Raw genomic sequence first — 24365 nt, 5'->3', positions numbered from 1 at the left:
CACAAGAACTTTAATAACATTATCCATATGCAAAAGTTACTTGTTTGAAGAAAATTAAATGGATGAGGGGTTAGCTCAAATCTTTAAAAGATAGTTTCCAATTTCCACATGCTTGCATCTTACACTAACTTAATGGTAGGTGCTATTTGATAGGCATGTTGTTTGCTCTTGACTAGAAAAAAAGACAGCCAAGATGGACAGAACTGGGATACACCACCTTTCTTTTATAATCTCATCAATCTGATGTTCACATGAGTGTCCAAAAATGTGCTACCTAAAGAAATATAATGTTGTTCAGAGAACAAACATGTAGGTACTGCTTTTGCTGCTGAAATCATGAATTCTCTTACCTGATATTATAGCAGCACTGGGTGAAAGGTGAAGAAAAAAAAGGTTGTGATTTTTAACTGTAGCAGAAAGTTGTCACTTGGTCAGGCATTTCAGATCATTGTTAATAAAACCAAGCATTCAATGAGATAAAAATGTATATGGCATAACAAACTGCAATTAAGATGTTAAACGCAAGCATTGCAAGATCAAAAATCTGAAAAAACACATACTACAAAAAGTGTATGCTTTAGTATACCGCAGACTCTCTGAAGAAATACCCCCATCCAAAGTGAAGAAGCAAAATTAGAGGTGTTTATGCTTATGAAACAGCACAAGTATATAAAAAAGCTTTTCTATATAAATGCTTTGCATCTGTTTAGACTGCAGATGTAGGGCAGATTCCTGTGCCTGAACTAACTTTCTCAGGAAGGAAGTCTGAGGAACTGAGACAAACTGTAATGGCAAGAGCTGATGTTCTAGATCTTACTGACAAATTTAAAGACAAATCACCAGATCCAGATTATATCTATCCAAGAGTTCTCAAAGAACTCTAATGTGAAAGTGCTGATCTTCTTTAAAAAAAATGTAACATGACCTAAGATTGGCCTTTGTACCAAGGACTACAAAGTGAGCAACGTAACACCAATTTTTAAAAAGGGATACAGAGAGCTTCAAGGAAATTACAGGGAATTAGCTTAATGTCTGTTGTAGGTAAATGCTGAAAAGCATTGATTAAAGATAGTAACTTCACTAGAGAATAATCAACACTGCTTCTGCAAAGGTAAATCCTGTCTCTCTAACCTTTTAGAGTTCTTTGAGTTGCTAACAAGCATGGGGATAGGGGAGATCCAGTAGATTTTTATATAACAAGATAGAAAACAGGCTGGTTAGTCTATCTATACAGTAGCTACCAGTGCCCCCACCCTACTGTTTTAAACAGCATAATGTTGCCAGAGAGCATTATTCCCCCATTGTGTCTCCTCATGAACACCTTGGATTGAAACACTACATTTTATTTGGAAAAGTGAACTAGTAAGGATGTAGCAAACTGGCACAAAACTACTTGAATGTTTCCCACCAAAACCCATCAAAATAGATGAGTATCAACATCCTCCATACCAGGACTGAATCCCAAATTTTTCTACCCCAACTTTTATAGGTGGGTGAGACCACCCTCCTGTCAAGCACCTAATATCATAATGGCATCTACTGATTGATGCTGGGAGCAGACCCTCAAAGGTACTTGTGATAACCATCAATCAGCTGACTGGTGAAATCTGTTTGGATTCAAATCGCTTTCTTCAAACGGAAAAAGTGAGCCTCCTCAGCTGCACTAGGAAGGTTCCAACAGGGATCTCCATTGTGCAGCCAATCCCAGAGAGCTCCCTGTCAGCACTGATCAGCTCACTTTAAGCTCCTGGCTGTTCCTTTGTATTTGTGACCATATCTATTCCACACTTAATGTCAAATATGTCATGTCAGGTGTTTGGCAGGTGGGCGTGATCTATGTGGGCAGACTGCCCCACTACTCCTACATACAATAAACATGGGACCTTTCAAAATTATTAATGTCCAACCTTCTTGCAGTTTCTAATCAAATCAAAGCACACTGTATCACCTTTCATTGGCTATGGGGGGCCTTGAGATTTTGAGTGTCCTTTACAAGAAGTACTTGTTAAGCAGCAACAATACAGTTCTCTTGTGTACCTGGAAATCTCCATTCCACAACCATTCTATTCTTTTGTGAATCTTTGCCACTGCCCCAGAAATGAGTAGAACTCCAGAATCTGCAAGTCTGACATGAGTCCTCCATGGCTGTCCTTCCCCAAGTTTCCCCTGTGCATTTTCGTTAGCCACAAAGTCTGTTGGCAATCCTAACTTTTTGGAGGCCCTGGATTAAACCTCCAAATCCCTGAACTCCAGGTGGTTCTAGATGAATTATTGCTGAAATAAACTCAGCAAGACTAACGATGCACGCCCATCTGAATGCACTTTTTCCACATCCCCACTCAGGACTGTCCAATAAAGGCTAGCTGTAGCTGAGGAAAATGTATTATTTTTACTTTCTTTCTGAATATTACCCCAAAGCTAAGGAGCTTGACTCCTCCACCCACCCAATGTTTCACACAGTGTAAGAAAGAAAATGTATACCCATCTTACCCACTTTTCCAGACTGCTTCAAATGCCAAGCAGGTCACCACACAGTCTCTGTGGCTGGCAGCCTTCTTACTAATCCTCCTCCTCTGTTTCTTGCATCTCTGGACAGCCTTCACGGTTAACTATTAAATTGCCAGTCTGTTATACTTTCATCATACTACTAATTTTCTGAAAAAGCTCTGATTGCATCTCTCTTGCTCCCCAATATATCTTACAAAGGCATTTGCTACCTACATTAAATAATCGAAAGTTGCTCATGCTGTTCCTCCTTTGTATATGGAAAACATGGTTTCTTGGTCACATCTAGTGGACAGAAGGTAATCTGTCCTCTGCCATTCATGTTCTGGAATGGCTTATTTCCTGAACACAGAGAAATCTATAGATATGTACACCATGTCTCACACAAGTGTGGTAACAGTGAGTAACGAGTGTAAAACTTCTGGAGCAACCTTACACATATGAAGCAGGAAATCAAAGAACAAACTATGTCTAGTTCAAATATATTTGGAGGATCCTTACCACTTACATTTTATGCAGATTGGTTAATTCAAATCAACACCACTTACAATAGTCCAAAGGATCAAGATCTAAGTAGTGAAACAGGAAATGAAATGGGGTGGAGGTGAAGGTGTTAAGGATTAGCTGACACATTCTCATCACTCGATGATGCAGTCATCAAATAACAACTTCCGTATGTGAATGTGCCACCAAACAACATAGACTTGCACCACATACAGACATTTCACATCCCCTCAAACACAGTACTTTATGCTGAACAGCTCCTTGCTGGCTGATGAGAAAGTGGTGAATGTGCATGTCTGAACTAGGCCTTAGATATAAAAAGGGACAAAACTCACAAGAACATTTATTTTTACACACACACACCTGCCTAGCTGTTTAATCATTCCTTCTTTGACAATTGTGATATATGTTCTTGCTACTACATGAAGAATGCAAGCTTGAAACCAGTAACATCTCAAATTTTAATAAGTTACTAACTTTGAACAATTGCCTATAATTAGGTATGAAAGATGGAGGCTTACTGCATGCATTCTCCCTAAGAAATTGCCTATCTGTTTAATTGGAGCATTTGCTAGCAGGCTGGGTTTAACATTCTGAGAATTAAAAGAGTGTGCATAATCCAGCAAAATGTTACTCACTAATTTACTTTGAAACAAATGGCTTAGTTGGGGGCAAGTCAGTCAAAATTTAGTTGGCTTGTACCAATGTTGCTATTTTTCTCCTTCTTGCAGAAAAGTTGCATGTGGTATTTTACATCTTGTATTTTTCAATGTTTAAACCTATCTATGCAATGGAATAGAGAAGAACATACACACATGTACATGCATGTTCACATTTTTCCTATTTCAACCTAGATGTTTTCCTACTTCAACCTTGCAGGGGACTTTCTTCGAAGGTCAATTGCCCAATCATACTATTTCTGTAGACCACTGAAGTCACTTCCTATGCTAGTGGATCATGCCCCACACAGCAAGCATAACTCAATGGTAAAAATGTAAAAATCAGTAAATAAGAAATTTGTTCTCAGTGAACAATAATTATGTTTAAAGACCAAGAAATCAAAGGTTTGTGTTATAAAAGAAGTGCAACTTCTCACACCACTGTAAAAAAAAAAAAATAACAGAAGGGAATTAACTCCTTATCTGATTTATACCTAAGTCTGGGTGAAGGAACACTCCACTTTAATTTTATTGATGCAGTTTTGCTATTGCTCAAATATCTGTGCTTCAGAGAAACAGAGATTAGTAGATTGCTGTTAAAAAGAAGCAGTGTTTTCTTTCTGGTAATTGTCATCAGAACAAACAAAAACAATAATCTAAGGTTATAGCTACACGCTGCTCACTTATTTCAAAGGTATTCCCATGGTAGAGCCTTCAGGGCTGAATATGAATGCTTGATTTAATGGAGATGGAAAAGCCAGTCACAATCTCCAAATGAAAAGTAGTAAGCTGGCTTTGACAGGCAAAATAAGTATTCCTACTTATCTCCAGATGGCAGAATGTTTTAGTTTGTCTTTAAACAGGAACCTGGTATCTACTGCAAACCTTCAAACAGATTTAAGCCATTTCCAGGCACCTGACAAATAGAATACAAAGTTAGAACCTAACTTCATACCCTTTTATTTATTCATTCATTAAATTTATATCCAGCCCTTCCTCCAAGAAGGAGCCCAGGGTGGCAAACAAAAACACTAAAAACACTCTAAAACATCTTAAAAACAGGGTTTAAAATATATTAAAACAAAACATCCTTAAAAACATCTTTTTAAAAAATCATAACAAGCAATTCCAACACAGGCACAAACTGGCATAAGGTCTCCACTTAAAAGGCTTGTTGAAAGAGAAAAGTCTTCAGTTGGCAACGAAAACATAACATAGATGGTGCCTGTCAAATATTTAATGGGAGGGAATTCCAAAGGGTAGGTGCCACTACACTAAAGATCTGCTTCCTATGTTGCGTGGAACAGACCTCCTGATGGTATCTGCAGGAGGCCCTCACCTACAGAGCGTGGTGATCGACTGGGCACATAAGGGGTAAGATGACCTTTCAGGTATCCTGGTCCCAAGTTGAATAGGTTTTTATACACCAAAACTAGAACTTTGAACTCGGCCCGTTAACTAATCGGCAGCCAGTGCAATTTTTCAGTAGGGTGGGTGACATGTTGGTGATACCCTAGTGAGCAGTCATGCTTCCGCTGTTTGCACCAGCTGCAGCTTCTGGACCAACCTCAAGGGCAGCTCCACATAGTGTGCATTACACTAATCCAGCCTGAAAGTTATCCGTGCATAGACAACAGTGGTCAGGCTATCCCAGTCCAGAAATGGCCACAGCTGTCCTAACAGCCAAAGCTGGTAAAAGGCACTCCTAGCCACTGAGGTCACCTGGGCAACCCCAGACTACAAACCTGCTCTTTCAGGGGGAGTACAACCCCATTCAAAGCACACAACTGACCAATTATCTGAAATAGGGAACCACCAACCCACAGCGTCTCCGTCTTGCTAGGATTCAGACTCTCATCCAGCCCATTACCGAGTCCAGGCAGCGGTCCAGGGCTTGCACAGCCTCTCCCGATTCAGATGTTACAGAGAAATAGAGCTGGGTATCATCAGCGTACTGCTAACACCTCACCCCAAATCTCCTGATGACCACTCCCAAGGGCTTCATATAGATGTGGCACTGTGTGGCACCTCATAGCCCAACTGCCAGGGGGCCGAAAGACAATCACCCAATGCTATTCTCTTAAAACAACCCTGGAAATAGGGTCAGAACCACTGTAAAATAGTGCCTCCGATGTCTATCTCACCAAGTCAGCCCAGAAGGTTACCATGATCAATAGTATCAAAAGCTGCTGAGAGATCAAGTAAGAATAACAGGGCCGCACTCCTCCTGTTCTTCTCCCAATAAAGGTCATCTATCAGGGTGACTAAAGCAGATTCAGTCCCATAACCAGCCCTGAACCCAGATTGGAATAGAACAAGATAACCTGTTTCATGCAACAGTACTTGCAATGCCTGTACTAAAATCCTGTCAATCACCTTCCCTAAAAAGGGGGATATTTGTGACCGGGCAGTAGTTGTCACAAACCAATGGGTCGAGGGTGGGCTTTTTCAGAAACAGTTGGATCATTGCCTCTTTCAGGGTGGCTGGGACCACTCCCTCCAGCAAAGATGAGTTGACCACACCCTGGATCCACTCAGTCCTACCCCCTTGGCAAGCTTTAATAAGTCAAGAGGGACAAGAGGTACGTTGCTGGTCACATTGTCACAAGCACCGTGTTCACATCATTAGGCCACATAACTGAAACTGATCCCAAGAAGTTGTAGCAGACGTTGCACTGGACACCTCACTGGGGACTACAGTAGATGTGCATGGGGCATCAAGACTGCTATGGTGCCAGCAACTTTACTCTCAAGGTACCTTGCAAACTTTGGGCTCCTACTGGGAAGAAGCGCGGGATAGAAATCTAGTAATAAATAAAAAATGAACAATTCACAGAGGGCCTCCAAAGGATCTAAAGCTGCATTTCCTGGAATTGATGTCAACAGACCGCTGACAATATGAAAAAGCTCCACTGGACAGCTGCTTGAGGCGGCAGTGGAGGCAGAGAAATGGGCCTTCTTTGCTGCTCTCACTGCCACACAGTAGGCACAGTTATGATGTTTTACTCGTGCCCAATCAGCCTCACATCACATCTTTCGCCACTTGCACTCTAGCCATCATCCAGCCTGTTTCACTGCCCTTAGTTCAAGGTGCAAACCAGGCTCCACAGTGCTGGAGAGGGTGCTCAGGAGCAAACAAGTTAAGAGCCCGACACATCTTGCTGTTCCACAGCATGACAAGGGCTTCAACAGGGCCACCTGCTCTATCTACTTGGAATTCCCCAGGGCACTGAGGGATCCAGTGGATTCCATTAGTCTCTGGGGTGGACCATCTTAACCTGTCCACATAATTCATGTAATAATAATTTCACATAATGCACATTCCATCTGTTTTCCCTCTAGCCCCTTATTCTTCTGTGAACTGCTGGCAAACTAAACACAGTCTATGCATCTGAGGACTTGCTCTACAAAATTACTTCCAATTGTTAAAACTAGGTATTACCAATCTTACATAAGCTTCAGGTATTCAATTGATGTTGATGGCACTGTTTTTTTCAGTATATATTTGGTCATACTTCCCAATTCTAAGTGGCTTTGTACAGACTTCTCCAACCTGGTGCTCTCCAGTTGTTTGGCTACTGGGGCTGATGGGAGTTGTAGTTCAGCAACTGGAAGACACCAGCATGGGGAATGCATCTTCAACATGACTGTTGTATATATTCCTCTTCAGGCTTTATTACGCTAAGAGACAACATGGGTATATACAGTAGGGCGCTTATACGGCAGGTTAGGGACCAGACCCCTGCCGTAAAGCAAAAATCGTCGTAAACTGGAACATTGATCAGCTGTAGTGCGGGGAACTCCGGTTGATAGCGCTTGGCCCCTGAAGCTCCCCCCACAACAGTTAATTGATGTTCCGCTTTTCCATGCATCACCCTCTCCCCCCCTCCGCTCGCTCACCCTCCTTATGGTGGGGAAGTAGTACCAAGCAGCTGGAAAAAGCAGCCACCAAACCAAATCCAGCGGGGGGGGGAGTGGCAACAGACAACCACCCCCACAGACACTGCTGCCAGGAGTGAAAGAAAGGGAGCCTCTGCTGCAAGCTCTGGAGAGAGAGCCGCCACCGCTGCAGCAAGCTCTGCCTCAGTAGCCTGCGAGCTCCAACAGCAGCAGTAGCGAGCCACAGAGGAAGGAGCCACCGCTGAGTGCCCAGTGGGGGGAGATCAGAAGCAGTGCAGTGTAAAGCGGGAGTGAGACAGTAGCAGCCCCCACTGTCCCCAAAAATGAGGACAGGCAGGGAAACAGCCGGGTAGAAGGAAAAAAGGGGGGGGAACACCAACTGAAAAGAACCATCCCCAAAACAACCCAACCAAAAGCCAGAAAACACTAAAGGTGAAAGAGGAGGGAGGGGAAGACAAAGAAGCTGGGTACAAAGGAACAACAGCAACAGCCCCAGTTTCCTCTGCTTCTTTGCTCACGTGTTCGCCGCCGCCTCCCTCACTCATCCCCCCCTGCCCGCTCGCCTTCCCCTCTGCCTGTTTGCTCGCTCTCTGCCGCCTCCCTCATTGTATAATGGCACCCGACATTCCGATGACATGCTCAGGGCGTCGGGCGCTATGAATTGCATCATACTGCAAAAACGGAAAATCGCCACAAAAACAGAACAAGCGCCGCACATATGGGACAGGGATACAATTCAAAACCGCCACATTAGCGAAGCACCGAGAAGCGAAGCCCCGTAATGCGGGGCCCTACTGTATAGCAAGTCTGCTCAATGGGCATTGTAGTTCAAAACATCTGGATGGCACCAAGTTGAGAAAGGCTGCTTTTATCTCTGCTGGCCTCTTCTTCCACTCCCCCACTAACACACGACTGCTGCACCTTTTTGCTAGGATGGCAGCAAGGAAACTTTGTTATCCATAAATTGCATGGCAAAAGTGCACACGATTACTATGTAACTTCTCCAGCCTGCAGCTTTTTCTACTTGTGTAGGCTCCAATCTGTAAGAAACCACTGGGAGCTGTTATCCAGGGATTTGAAGGACGGTGTCATCAGTATGATGATGACATGCAACTCTCTCTCCAATTCTTCTGAATAGGGCAGTGAAGGTGTTGGACTGGTGTCTGGAAGCAATGATGGGCTGGATAGGCACAAATAAACTGAGGCTCAATCCTGATAAGCCAGAGATACTGAGGCTGGGTGGGTCCCAGAGCTGGTTAAAACTATTTAAAAAAATTCTTAAAACCAATTTAAAGCAACTTGCAATCGCAAAAATAGGGTGGTCCTAAAAATATAAATCTCAAGTGTCAAAGGCCAGTGTAAACAAGTGTGTCTTCAGCATTTGCCTAAAAAATTTATGGTGAAATTGCCACATGCACTTTTGTAGAGAGGGAGTTCCACAACTTACGGGCTGCCAGAGAGAATGTTTTTCTCGGGCCATTGCCTCCCAAGCTTCCGAGGGTGGTGGAACTACCAAGAGAGCCTCCTCTTCTAAATCTTAACACCGAAGAGGTTATCTGTAGGGAAGGGGCCTAAGTCGCTTGGGATTTTAGACACTAACTTGAACTGGGCCCATAAATGAACTGTCAAACAATTACATGGACAACCTAATAGTGGGAGGAGCTGCACCCCCTCTGAAAGAATAGGTCTGTAGTCTGAAAGTGCTCCTGGATTCCAAATTGTCATTGGGGTCCAAAGCGGTTTCTGTGACTAGGAGTGCTTATATCCAGCACTTAGGCTGGTTTCCCAGCTGCAGCCATTCATGTACCAAGATAGCCTGTGGGGAATCTCGAGTCCATGTGTCACACTTGGCCTGCCAGGCTGTTTTGGGGACATCCCATCTATCCTAACCCTGACACCATACAAGTTTGTTGTTATGCTGCCCTAATTCTTTTGGAAGGAATGGTGGAATAGTTAGACATTTGAACACTTTCAAGAGTTTTGGGTGTTGACAATTTATACAAACTATGTTCAAGGTGACTTGTTAAATATTATTAAACCCTAGAAACATCAAATAAGGCACACAGCTATAACAAGAGGCAATACAATAAATTAGAATGTAAAGCAAGGGAAACTAGTGTCTGATCCAAACTTATGCTTGTCAAAAAGTTAAATGAGGTAAAGAGGACATCCATGGATTATCAGGGAGATTAAATCATACAATGAGGAAAGAAAAGACCACACCAACCTGAGAGGAGTGGAGTAAGCAACAGAAAAGAGTGATATTTCACAAATTTGAAGGAAAAATAAGGAACTTGTCCATGGCCTTCTCTGTCTTGTCCACACAGGTACTTAAACAGGTTTTACAAGTGTGGAGAACTGGATGTCACAGGTGGACGGAGCCTCCCTTCCATCAATCACCTGATATCACAATAATGTCAGGTGACCTTTTTGCCTGCAAGGGTTTTCAGTAGCTCATTTCAAAGTGACTTGTGCAGCACTTGGAAAGGGCCTTCTAAAGATTCAACCATCAGCGGATAGTCAAAGCCCAGCGTATTGCAGGCACTGCCAATCACCTGATCACCACTACCTTTAAATCTGAGTTTGGCTGAGCCAGGTTTTGTCTACCCCACACCTGACTGCCCAGTGGCAGCAGAACTATAAAGAAAGGCAGTAGCAACAGTGAAAGCCCAGCTCAAGAGTTGCAGGAGTCTCATGACATGTACGTGAGGGAACTGACCAGCAATAATATAATCATGTCAGGCAACAAGGGGAGTTTCTTGTCAAATTTTAGAGTATACTTTCTTGAAACCTAGTAAAGGTGTTATTCTTGTTCCCTTACCTGTTAATTTCTAGAAGAGCAGCCATGTCTGTTGTGACAAAACCAACAGTCTTGTGACACCTTAAAGACTACCAGATTTATTATGGCATAAACACAGTCCATGAAGCTTATACCATAATAAATTTGTTAGTCTTTACAGTGCCACTATTTTCTTTGTTATATTGACAACATAGCTCATGCAAGAATACATCTCTGAAAATAAATGCAAAGATTTAGGAACAATCCCTACTGCATCATTCCCAGTGCAGGGTTTAGGAACAAGCCAAGGAAGCCATGGCTTATGGCCTCACATTATGAAGGACTTCTAAACATGTTGGCAATAACAATAAGTTTTATTTTAATTGAATTCACTTTGGCTTAAATAATTTTTCATATAAAATACACCACCAAAATTTGGAACGCTGACCTCCTTATCCTAACCCACACCCAATCCCATCAACTTCTCTTCCAGGGCTGCTGGACTAGTTACATTATCCACAGACTGCTGATCTCAGGAGACGATGGGAGCTAGCCTGCCTACACATTCTAACGTTCTGTTCCACACCAGGCATGATCTCCACTAATCCCCTCCTTGCCACTTCCCCATCCCTACCCCTCCACATATCACATAGGTCTGTAGCCAACCTCAACATACTGGGGGCCCACAAAAATATAAAGTGTGCGTGTTATGTTGTCGAGGTTACAAACTACCAGAGATAAGGTCTTGAAGCTTCTTTATTTAGGAGCTTAGCCAAACTGCAAACTAATCAGGCCACACTCCAACACTTTTGGCTCCACCCTCTCACTTCCTCTTCTTCCCCCCACCTCTCTTCTACGCCTCTAACTACAACTTCCAGCATGCAACTCACCCACTCCAAAACCACAGGGGGCCAGAGGCCTATTTGTCTAATCCAACAACTATTTTAAAGACTACTTTTATAGTCACATTCGCCAAGCAAGAAATTTAACAAGAGAAATTTTGAAAGTGGATGTCAGAAGAGAACAAAGCAGCTTGTAGAGCAGTTTTAAAAAATATATCAAAACTTGATAGTTACTTCATTACAGTTATAAAGAAGGAACTTCATACTCAAGATGACTTTGCTGCTTCTATTTACTAAGTGTAAATTTGTGTCATGTTCTTGTGTTCCTTTACATTAGAAATCTTCAATGCACACCTTAACGTGGTGAGGGGGGTTGAGAGTGCTGAAGAAGCTGACAGCAACGCTGTCAGGAGTCTAGACGAAGAGGCTAGACTCTGAGCAGGGGCACCCAAGGCGGAATAGTCAAACTGAGACACCAGACTAAGATGCATCCAAACTCAGAGAAAGGCAATGGTAAACCACCTCTGAATATCTCTTACCACAAAAACCCTATGAACAGAGTATCCAAAATGCAACACGAGATAGTGCTGGAAGATGAGACCCCCAGGCCAGAAGGCACTCACCAAGCTACTGGAGAAGAACAAAGGACAAGTACGAGTAGCGCTGTGACTAATGATGCAGCTGGGGCAAAGCTGAAAGGAAGCCCAGAGGCTGATGTGCACAGATGCGAAAGGAGAGTCCGGAGTTGTACGACACACACAATAGGAACATGGAATGTGAGAAGCATGAACCAGGGAAAGGTAGAAATTGTCAAGCAAGAAATGGAGCGTCTCAACATTGCAATACTTGGCATAAGTGAATTAAAATGGACTGGAATGGGGCATTTTCAATCAGGGAACTACAAAATATTTCATGCAGGAAATGAGAAATCAAGAAGAAACGGAGTTGTTTAATAGTGAGAAGTGATGTAGCAAAAGCAATTAGGAGCTACAACGCAAGGTCTGAGTGAGTGATATCAACGAGATTAAATGGGAAACCTATTAATATAACCATCATCCAAGTCTACGCTCCAACGTCAAACGCAGAAGAATTGGAGAGATTTTACGCAGAAGTACAGGAGGAAATTGATCACACACCAAAACAAGATATGATGATAATCATGGGGGACTGGAATGCAAAAGTAGGGAACAGAGAAGAACTAGGAATTGTGGGGAAATGGGGCTTAGGAGACAGAAATGAAGCAAGAGAAAGAGTTATTGAATTCTATGAAGCCAGTGATTTGTTTCTTGCCAACACATTTTTTGAGCAACCAAAAAGATGACTGTACACGCAGACATCACCAGATGGTCAACATAGGAATCAAATTGATTGTATAATTGGAAACAGAAGATGGAGAAGTTCCATACTTTCTGCAAAAACAAGACCAGGAGCAGACGGCGGTACAGATCATGAACTGATCATATCGAAAATCAGAGTAAAGCTAAAGAAGACCAACAAAGCAATCATAATGCCAAAATACAATTTAAATAACATCCCAGAAGAATATAAAGGTCAAATAAGGAACAGATTTGAGGCTTTAAACTTAGTTGACAGAGAACCAGAAGAACTATGCAATGAAGTCAGGGACATTATCAGGGAAGAATGCAAAAAGACAATACCTCTAGTTAAAAAGAGAGAAAGGCCTCAATGGATGACTGAAGAAACTCTTAAAATGGTTAAAGAGAGAAGGAAAGCAAAAGCAAAAGGAGATAGAAACACGGTTAGAACCCTAAATGCAACCATACAACGACTAGTACATAGGGACAAACTATTACAATATTTATTGTATAGAAATAGAGAAGGACAACAAAATGGGAAGAACAAGAGCCCTATTCCAAAAGATTAGAGAAATGAAAAGGAAATTTAAACTACGAGTAGGGATGTTGAATAATCAACAGGGGAACACACTGACTGACTGAGATGAAATAAAAGGAAGATGGAAGCAATACACTGAAGAACCCTATAAAAGAGATGCAAGGATGACAGATTCATTTACGGAGGAGCCATATGATGAAGAACCAGAAATTTTAGAATGTGAGGTGAAAGCTGCTCTTAAAATTCTTGGAATAAACAAAGCACCAGGAACAGATGGCATACCAATAGAGTTGCTACAAGCGACTGAGACTGAATCTGTCCAAATTTTGACACAATTTTGTCAAGAAATATGGAAAACTAAATAATGGCTCACAGACTGGAAGTGTTCAATATATATCCCAATTCCAAAGAAAAGGGATCCCAGAGAATGCAGTAATTATTGAACTATTGCCTTAATATCCCAAGTAAAGTAATGCTCAAGATTCTACAACAAAGGCTCTTACCATTTATGGAGCAAGAAATGCCAGACGTCCAAGCTGGATTTAGAAAGGGAAGAGGCACCAGAGATCATACCGCAAACATATGTTGGATAATGGAACGGACCAAGGAATTTCAGAAGGAAATCACCCTGTGCTTTATAGACTACAGCAAAGCCTTTGACTGTGTAGATCATGAAAAACTATGGAATGCTTTAAAAGAAATGGGGTGCCACAGCATCCAATTGTCCTAATGCGCAACCTATACTCTGGACAAGAGACTACTGTAAGGACAGAATATGGAGAAACCGATTGGTTCTCAATAGAAAAGAGTGTGAGACAGAGGTGTATTTTATCACCCTATTTGTTTAATCTGTACGCAGAAGATATCACATGGAAAGCGGGAGACCAAGATGAAGGTGGTGTGAAATTGGAGGGAGAAATATCAATAATTTAAGATATGCAGACGATACCATACTCTTAGCAGAAACCAGTAATAATTTGATAATGAATGCTGATGAAAGTTAAAGAAGAAGCACAAAAGCAGGACTACAGCCGAACGTCAAAAAGACTAAAGTAATGACAACAGAAGATTTATGTAACTTTACAGTTGACAATGAGGACACTGAACTTCTCAAGGATTATCAATACCTCGGCACACTCATTAACCAAAATGGAGACAATAGTCAAGAAATCAGAAGAAGGCTAGGACTGGGGAGGGCAGCTGTGACAGAACTAGCAAAGGTGCTCAAATACAATGATGTATCACTGAACACCAAAGTCAGGATCATTCAGACCATGATATTCCCGATCTCTACATATGGATGTGAAAGTTGGACAGTGAAAAAGGCGGATAAGAGAAAAATCAACTCATTTGAAATGTGGTGCTGGAGGAGAGCTTTGCGCATACCATGGACTGCAAAAAAGACAAATAATTGGGTGTTAGAACAAATTAAACCAGAACATTCACTAGAAGCTAAAATGATGAAACTGAGGTTTTCATATTTTGGACACATCATGAGAAGACCTGATTCATTAGAAAAGACAATAATGCTGGGGAAAACAGAGGAAGGCCAAACAAGAGATGGATTGATTCCATAAAGGAAGCCACAGACCTGAACTTACAAGATCTGAACAGGGTGGTTCATGACAGATGCTGTTGGAGGTCACTGATTCATACGGTCGCCATAAGTCGTAATCGACTTGAAGGCTCATAACAAGAAATCATAAGATATTTTCATTTAAAGGTATACAATTATGCATGTAAATTACTGCAAGTTTGCATGTTTTGTTTAGAATACTACTATTAATTTTTCATTACAAGATACATTGTACTTCCACGAATTTCTAATCTCTGTAGCTGCTCTTATGTTTCTATAAAAATCTTGTTTCATAAATGCTAATCAAGAAATCAGATGGTATTTGATAATGCAAATGAAGCTTTTTGCAAGAACTTGTTTAGTTTTTAATTGCATCTTTCCCTATGTATATATGCAAATATAATGGTTTACTATTTATTTTTTCATTACCCTTTCTATTACAATGTAATACACTTTTGTTTTTATTTTTTATTGTATGGGGCCTCTGAATACTGACACAAGGGTGGCGAACCTTTGGCACTCCAGATGTTGCTGAACCACAACTCCCATCATCCCTGCCCATGGGCCATGCTTGCTGGAAATGATGGAAACTGTAGTTCAGCAACATCTGGAGTGCCAAAGGTTCGCCAACCTGATGGGCCTCAGCATGTCTTAATCCAGTCCTGATCATTCCCCTAGTGTGGCTTGAACTTGCCTCATATGTTTTGCATCCAATTAGCTACCAGTATTTGCTTCCATAACAGCACTGTTGTAGCTTTCCTTGTCACTTGTCTTAGTTCCTCTATTTCTTTCGCTGCCCCCCCCCCAACAAGTATCTACTCAGGTTGATGTTACTCACTCAGCAGAATTTAAACCCTTGTTCCAGGATGCCCGAATGCTTGCTATACATGCTTCCTCTCAAGCAAACTACCTAGTTATTATAGTAATCATCCTTCCCTGTCAGTGTGTTAGGTCAGTAAAAACTGTAGTTACATGTAGCCTGTGTGCGCTGTAGCAGAGATTCCTGGAGCATTTCAGTTTTTGGGTTATTGCTATTTGATTATGTGGGCAGGGAACTCTTTCCCCATGCATGAAGTCTTAGAGGTGGACTAGGCTGCTCCACCTGTCAGTCACTTGACATTAATGATATAAGATGACCAATTTTTGCCCACAAGGTTTGAAATTAACTCTGTATTGGATCAAGAACTTTTGATTTTACTACCAACATAAAATAGGTAGTTAACTTTTACTGTCCCTACCAAATTTTTCAGTTCTTAAGGTAGACAAACTAAAAGCGTGCCACTCCTAAAAACCAATCTCAACTGTTACCTCCCATACCTCAAAGTGTTTTTCTTCACACCTGTAATTCAAACTGCAGTTAAGTGAAATTGAATATGCATGATTTTAATATTTATAAAGGATGATGCATTGAGAGCAACTCCTTAGATTTAGTTAAGGCTGCACTCTTGCTTGGGAGCAAGTCCTCTTGAATTTAGTGAGCTTGACTTATCAAAGTAGGAACAAGCTGAAGGAAACCTCAGACTCACACATCCCCCCTCCCTGTAGAGCTGCATTGTTAAGGTTTTGCTTCCATTTTGGATTAATCACTATTTGTTTTGAGCAAATCCAACAAGATGTAACTGTGGTTTGTAGGAAAAAAGTCAATGTCAGACCATACGTTAAGAGTAACCATAGTTAATAAGATTTGAACAGAACACTAAACTACCGTTAACAAAAAAACAGAAGCAATTGTATGAGAGCCTAAGGCTTACAGTAGGTTGTTACTGTCCGAAGTAACCTAGTCTTACTTCTGAGTAACCATGCATAGGATTGGGCTTCACATACAAAATGAATCTGACCAAAGTGACTTTTGCAAGAGGAAAAAAAATGTGCTTGGATAGTGAGAAACATATCGCTTGACTATATTGACTATAACCACTATACAGATATGTTTGTATACCAAAGACCAAAGACCCTCCGTGGCGCAGAGTGGTAAGTGGCGGTAACACAGCCAAAGCTCTGCTCATGGCTGGAGTTCGATTCCAACAGAAGGAGGAAGTCGAATCTCCAGTAAAAGGGGTCGAGGTCCACTCAGCCTTCCATCCATCCGTGGTCGGTAAAATGAGTACCTGGCATATGCTGGGGGGTAAAGAAAGGCCGGGGAAGGAACTGGCAATCCCACCCCATATATACGATCTGCCTAGTAAACATCGCAATACTTCACCCTAAGAGTCAGAAACGACTCGCACTGTAAGTGCAGGGACACCTTTACCTTTTTAGTGGAAACCAATAATGATAACTTCTTTCAGAAGAACCATGCTCACAAATGGAGTAAGGCCCTTCTTATATTACTTCTGTGTTCACACCAAAATGTTTTTTTTTAAGACAGTGGCTAAGTTCAGACATACACAGTAAACCAGTTTTCACCAACTGTTGTTTAAAATGCAGACCACAGCTTAGTGTAGAGCAGGGGTAACCAAAGTAAGGCCCTCTAGACATTGTTGACATCCAACTCCCACCAGCCCCAACCAGCATGGTGAATGGTCAGACATGAGTCAAGTTGTGGTCCAGCAACATCTGGAGGAGACCACACTGGCTATCCGTGGTCTAGAGGTAGTGCCTGTTCTCTCTTACCATCTGCTTAGTACCCCTTTTCTATGGTGCAGCTGTTTCTGAAGGCTGGTCTACCTTCAATACTGTTGTTTATTGTGAATTCAGACATTGCACCAAACCATAGCTACAACTTACTTAACCAGGGCTTGGCATGATGTAGAAACTGAGGTATTCATATTTAAATTTTAACAAACAAGATGTACCATATTCTGCTAGGAAGGAAAACCATCTTTAATATTTTCTTATTTATTTCCCATTAGAATAAAATATCACAACCACCAAAAATAATCAAATCAAATGGTGCCCATAACTTGCAGCCTTCACCAATGAAAATTTGCTCTTGATCATTTAAAGTTTGCAGCTTCATTAAGAACATATTCCTAACTATGTCATCCTAGACATGTCGACTCAAAAGAAAGTTCTGTTTAGTTTAATGGGACTTATTCCCAGGTAAGCAAGTATAGCATTGCAACCTTCAACTTGATGAAAGACCTGAAGCAGAAGTTACTAGCTTAGTAAGTATATTCCATTTGGAAAGAGAGCTATTCATCAAAACCCTGCTTTTGATTTTGTACATCCTTATATTCATTCTACCAATCACATCTAATTAGAAAAACTTCAGACAGACAAGTAATGCTACCTAATTTCAACAACATCCTGCAAGATACAAACATATTCATAGTTTTACACAATTAATCTTCACTTTTGTTCTAAAGGTGGTATTACTCAAGAGTTTCCTGTTCAGTATTAAAGAGTATAAAAATTGATATCCATGTCAATTTTATCTGAGCTACATGGTCATGTTATCTTGGGGAAAATCCTACTCAACGTTTCTGGATGAGGAAGTGGATTCCAGCCTACAAACACACATGCATCATAAATGTGTCATAGAACACTATGGCATGGTTTGCATGTCACTTTAAATCATTAGGTTTAAAGAGAATGTGTGACGTGTCTGTGCACGCTGCTCAAAAGGGGCTCCTCTCCCACTGAGAGGAGGATTTAACAAACCAGAGACAGGGTTGCCATTACATGAGAACCAGAGGTCACTGTGTATTTTTCTCCAAACAAACCATGACAGTGACCAAGATTTGTTATTGGCTCACCATCATGGTTTGTTAGGAGAAAAACAAACCGCGAATGCCGGTCACACATAACAAGCCAGCCTCTGGTTTTCTCCTCTGTGCAGAAAAGAAAGGCATGAAGGAGGAGCACCATGGAGACTTGAGCAGCATACCCTAGCAGTTTAGTATTCTATGTGAACCAGTTCTTTGTTGGTACTGTACGATTATTAGTGCTGCTTTCCTATAAACATATAAACTGAGGGACAATTCAACACAAAAGCTACTTCTAAATACAATGCTTAAATTAAACATCAAAAATAGATCACAATGGCATAAAAAGTCAGCAATGATTAGCGTTCAAAAGGAAATATTTCCGACATGTCAGGCAATGTCATCAGTTGAAGTAGTATTAACATTAAAAAACACTACCTGAACTTCTAGTATAACTTTACCATTAAATGCATATTTCATAGATTCTTGCAGTGAATTAAAGTTAGAATATATTGGGGAAAATTATAATCCCCCAATATTCTTATTAAAAGTAATTATTCGAATAACAATATCCAAAGTATTTCAATTCCATGAGTTTTCCCACTAAGTACCATGAATGGTATTTACTGTAATAAGTATACAAGGAGACTTAATGATGATAAAAAACAGCCTGGCAACAGGTACACTCTGTTGAACATTTACATCACTAAAAAGAAACGCTTCAAAAACATTCCCAAAACATACACTGCTAACAAAATATACTCATTGCAATCATTCCATGTGTAGGGGCATACTGTTCACAATGGGATTCCCATGGGCTTAATAAAACCCTATCCATCACCACAGCATGGATGCACAGGCATGAATGAAAACACAACGTTGTGATGAATGGGACTTTGGTGCATGCACTCCATTTCCTATAACATTTTGTTGCTTCATGCATGCAAACGTCTGCACATCAAGGTGGGTAGAGGGAAGAAACAGGGCTCTGTGAAGAACCATTCATAATTTAATCTATTACTGAAGTTCATGATGAAATGCAAAATAAAAACCTGTATCCCATCAAGTTTTTTTCAGATAACCCATGGTGTGTTAGTTTTTTTAAAAGGTAATTCCAATAAAAGCAAGGTAAAACAGAAGGCGAGGCTGCAATACTATGCAGGCTTGCATACGAATAGGCATTAAATCACTTAAAACAATAAAAGCCTAAAATGAAAATTTATAAAATGAAAATTTAAGTCAAAAGAATAAGAAAAGTGGGGGGACAACAATGAAAAATTGTGACTTGATGGCACCACATTTTACATATCTAGATTTTGGAGAAATACACTGATCATACACACATGAGAGAATGAAAGCTTACTTTTAAAAAAATCTGATCCAAATATTTTCACAGCATTAAGAAGACCACTCCACAATTTTTCATCTACATAATAAAAAGTATTTCTGCTATTCACTTCTCAATAATAACCAAAATATAAATTGAAACATACACATTATCTTTTGTCTTTTAAATACTGTTAAGGGGGAAAGGGGGAGGAGAATCCTACTTTGAACACCAGAGTTGAAAGTTTATTTGCTGCAGTTAATACACCAAAAGGCATAACTGTTAAAACCTGACATCATGGGAACTCACCAAGCTGTGCCCGTTGAACGTATTGTTTTCAGAAATGCTATTTGTACAGTAATTCACCTGTTCTGCTAGTTCTCTAAAGAGTCTTCGCCTGAACTATTTACATACAAGACCTACTAATATTCTTGTTTTAATTTTTCTCAGATAAATGTTTACATCATGACTTATTCTTTACTACCTATAGTCCTTTTCTCTAATAAATCTCTCTATTGCAATATATCAACACATGCACAGAACCATTAGAAATCAGCAATCTGTTTCTAACTAAAAGAGTCAATATGAATGTAACTGTATTAACTGTAAGTGTAAGAGGGTTCAAACAAAAACACTTACCTTGAAAACCCATTAGAGAAGACAGGTCTGCCAGAATAATTCAAAGCCCCCACAGATGTAAGAGCATCATCCCCAGATCCCTGGCACCTATTCCAATTTTCTGCACTAGCAGGATGAGATGGAATGGCATTGAAAACTGGTTTTTGATCCTGCTGCTGAGTGACAGATGCTGTGTTCAAGTCATAGTGGTAGATTTGTCCTCCAGACGTGCTGACACCATGAACAGAAATAGCAGATGTTTTATTTCCAAGTATATTTGACCCAGAGAAGTTAGCCTGACAATAAACTGTGCCTATTTTCTCTTGCTTTATTACCCCAGGGGTGCACAGTTCAATAAAATCTTCCTTTTCAGTCTTTACTTGTGGCAACTGCACTGTGGAGCTCTGCACAAGATCCCCATGCTCATTAATTTTAGGCTTCGCATCTGGTAAAATAGGAGGCTTGCAGTCCTCCATTTCAGTTCCTTCCAAGAGAAAATTCTCATCTCCACCAAGAGGTGAAAGCAAACTGCTTTCATCCAGCACGGGGTCCATTCTCCAGGGGCTCCCATTTGTTTCTTTTCCTGGAGACACTGGTGGCAAATCAAAATCCTGCAAAATATCAAAGGTGCTTTGGTCGTCAGGAAACAGCTTCAAGTTGCCACCATTTGTGCCAACCTGGCCTTGCGCTAAAGCCCCTTGCTCTAAAGTAAGATCACGACTAGCCATGCTTGGGAACTCTGGTTCTAGAGGCACATTGACAGACGCAGTACCCTTTGAGCTTTCTGCCAGACTAGACGATTTATTCAAACTTGCAATGCTTTCTTCAAGAAGCCTAAAATCCGTTTCTGCAGAAGAGAGACTGATCTGGCCCTGCTGAGGAAATCCAAGTTCGTTTCCCATCACTTTTGCATCTGTCTCACCCATATACAGTCCCATTGAGAGCGACACTGCTTTAGAGAGGTCTGGCTGCGGCACATTGCTTCCTAATCCCTTTGACAAGTCACACAGAACAGGCTGTTGCTTGGAGTCAGACTGAGAAGAGGAAGGCAGGGGAGATGTAGATGCAGGAGTCTTGACAGTAGCTCCTCCCCTAAAGGACGGATGAAACTCCATCACAATTTCTCCTTTGTCACGGAAGTGAACACTTTTCCCTGCTTCCTCCCCTCCAGGGGACTTTAGCGATTCTTTGGGTTCCATTATTTTAATACTGATTATAAAGAAAGAGAAATGTTCACCATTAGAATGAAACTTGAGTGGGGCAAACCAAAAGCCCTACAAGCTCCAACACTGACAGAGCAGACACATCTTAATGAGAAAGGTAGGCATTAGGTTAAAACTTTCCAATGTTGGGATGGATTTCTAACCCAATCCATCCCAATGGCTGGAAAAAATTTAAATAAAAGCAAATTTAATATAATAATAATGATGATGAAGAAAACTCCTCAAAACCAGAACATCCCAGTAATGTTTGTCACTGAAACAATAAATATTTATGACAAATCAAAATGCTTATATAGTAATAAATAAAGCAGCCTTCAGTTGTGTTTTCCCCCCCTAAACCATTACATTTTACTTGTAGAATTTTCTCTGGAGATGTTAAGGGCCAACAACTACTCCTGCATACATATCTGCAAGAATTCTGTATCACAATGTCCATTTCCATTCACTTAACACACCACACAAGTTTTTCAGTATTGCCCCAATGAGCCAACTTCCCTAAATCCCAGATAATACCATATTATTTGGTATGCCTGCTAACTTTCTAAATGGCTCTCTCTCTCTCTCTCTCTCTTACTGTCTCCCACTACCACTTTTTCTATTTTTAAAAAATGCAATAAAATTTCGGTTTGTTCAGCTTAGCCTACTTTGGGGCAAGACTGAGGTCAGTTTCAAATAGTAGACAGTGAAGTGTGGACACATTTTTCTTGAAAAATAAGTGGGGAGGAGGGAGAACCACACACAGGTAATCCTCTACATTTCTTACCATTACTGGAATTATTATTATTTGGTATTTAAAGAACATGAAATTAAAACAAAAAACATTTGTACTGAAAGCATTACTAGAAATGACAGAGATACCGACTTGCATGCAGAAAAATCTAGGTAAAGTCCATATGTTGATGTCTCCAAAACCTGCTGATGCTTGTGTGGAAATAGCCCATAAACAATTGATCAGAAGGTTAAATAAGGACAAACACAGCCAGGTGTCAAAAGGACATTGCTTACTCTCAACAAGACAACAGGGAAAGTTTACTCTTAAAAGTAATTAAAAAAAATTAATGTTTTAGGTTTTTTAAAACTCTTCTTTTTCAAGACACTGTAACGCTGTAAAAGAGTTTCAGTGAATGGACAGGAAGCTTTCTTGAAGCTCCTCTCCAAATCCGAAACAAAAAGAAATAATACAAAAGCAAAACAGCCAATTCTGCAACATCCTCTCATCAAAAGTTGCATGAGATGCTTAAAATATTTTTGTGCCATGGCGCCATCATGTAATTAAAAAAAGCAAACAGTAACACAGTTTTGAAGAAAAAGAGGGAAGGACAAGGGGAAAAACTAGAGTTTCCACATTTTCACAAGTTTCTCTCTCACACACAAAAGCCATTAAATGATAGACAAAGCCAAAGGGGGAAATTATCACATGATGCAACTGAGGAAGGGGGACGGTATGAAAATATACCAGCACCGTCTTTTTGAATTGAAATTCTGCTTTTCGCAAAGTAGATTTCGAAAAGAAAAATGTGTCGGGACCTGTTGAGCATTTTGCCTGGCACGCCCACTTCTGCAAAATAACACCAGCCCTTTGCTTCAAAAACTCCAACTTGGAGTTTTCAACTCCTCCTCAGTTTCCAAACCCTCCAGCCCGCCAACTTAAAAAAAAAATAATGAGGGGAGCGCCTTCTAGAAATTGCTTCATCTAAAAAAAAATTGATTACCAACTACTTAAAAAAACTCCACTGAAATGAGAGGAGGGCAATAAATTACATAAGATTTATAACATTTAAAAATTATTTCTGAGAAGAAATACTATTTTGGACATTATCTTTTGGGATTGAAATTAGCCAAAGATGGTTGTGAAACAGGATACCAAATTACTCGCCTTTTATGCCCCTGTCCCGTGCGGACGCGCGCGCACGCATACACACCCCTTCTCCCACCTCCAAATTTAATGTGGACTACTTCAAAGTTGAGCGGAGCGACAAAACGAGAGAAGCGACTCCCCCTTTCTCCCCCCCTCCTTAATCTAGCCTCACGACTCAGCAACAAATCACTTGGACGTAACAGCGGCGGGAGGGGGGAGCGGGCAGGCATTAGTGGAGGGAGGGTCACCTCTACGGGTGGGGAGCACACCACCACCTCCTCCTCCTCCTCAAATCCTAAAAGTGGAAACCATTATTTCCCTCTCTCGACAGACAGACTGGCATTAAAGGACACCCTTACCTTATCCAGTGGGGGCGCTGGGACTCCTTTAACCACCAACTTCCATGGCTCCAGCACGAAGCAAAGCGAATAAACAACTTGACTGGAAGGAAGGAGAGTTACGGGGGAACGGGATTGGGTGTGGGGTGGTGGTTAAAGCAGCCGCCCCTTTGCAGATGAGAATGCAAGCAACAGCAGCAGCCACCCCCTCCCTTCTCCCCACGCACGCAGCCACCGCCAGCAGCCCCTCACCTCCTCCTCTTCTTCTGCCCCCTTAATTAATTAACGACACACTTTGCGCTCCCTCCTTTAACCCCCTTCCTCGTTCCGTCTGCTCTTCACACCCACTAAGCGTCCCGCCCTCCCCCTTCTTCCTCCTTCTCCTCCTCCAACCACACCAGCCACACAGTCTGCGCTCAGCTCTACGGCTTGCCCCAGCCACAAAATGGAGGACGACGACGGCGCTAGCAGCAAAGGCTGCCTCCTCCCCCTTCTCCTCCTCCTCCCCCCCCCCGACGTGGAAAGAGAGCAGAGACGCAAGTACGAGGGAAAGCAGCGCTACGCTCGCCCAGCCGCACGCAGCACAGCAAGACTCGGCATAGCAGAGAGCGCGCCCAGGGACTGAGCTTGCGTGCGAGAGCGCGCATTGCGGGGCTGCTGAGGGGGAACGATGCAACCTGTTGACTGAGAACGGCAACTGCAGCCTCAAACAAGGGCCTCCTTTCCATCTTCTCT

General features: G+C 41.4%; 1 protein-coding gene across 3 annotated transcripts in view; it reads right to left on the bottom strand.

Moving 5' to 3' along the window:
• NR3C1 (nuclear receptor subfamily 3 group C member 1) overlaps nucleotides 1-24049 on the bottom strand; it is a 98600-nt gene extending 74551 nt beyond the window's left edge. The window contains exons 1-2 of one of the 3 annotated variants that reach the window (XM_061616978.1): nucleotides 23883-24049; nucleotides 20233-21420 (exon numbers count right to left, since the gene is read on the bottom strand). In XM_061616978.1, the coding sequence (XP_061472962.1) occupies nucleotides 20233-21410 (1178 nt within the window). In that variant the 5' untranslated portion in view covers nucleotides 21411-21420; nucleotides 23883-24049. The other 2 variants (XM_061616977.1, XM_061616976.1) reach the window with 2 other exon arrangements.
• Between the last annotated feature and the right edge of the window lie 316 nt (nucleotides 24050-24365).

Source organism: Rhineura floridana, chromosome 3 (assembly GCF_030035675.1).
Source record: "Rhineura floridana isolate rRhiFlo1 chromosome 3, rRhiFlo1.hap2, whole genome shotgun sequence".
Classification (NCBI taxonomy): domain Eukaryota; kingdom Metazoa; phylum Chordata; class Lepidosauria; order Squamata; family Rhineuridae; genus Rhineura; species Rhineura floridana.
The sequence above is the reverse complement of the archived record's forward strand: the minus strand, read 5'-3'. Positions and strand labels throughout refer to the sequence as shown.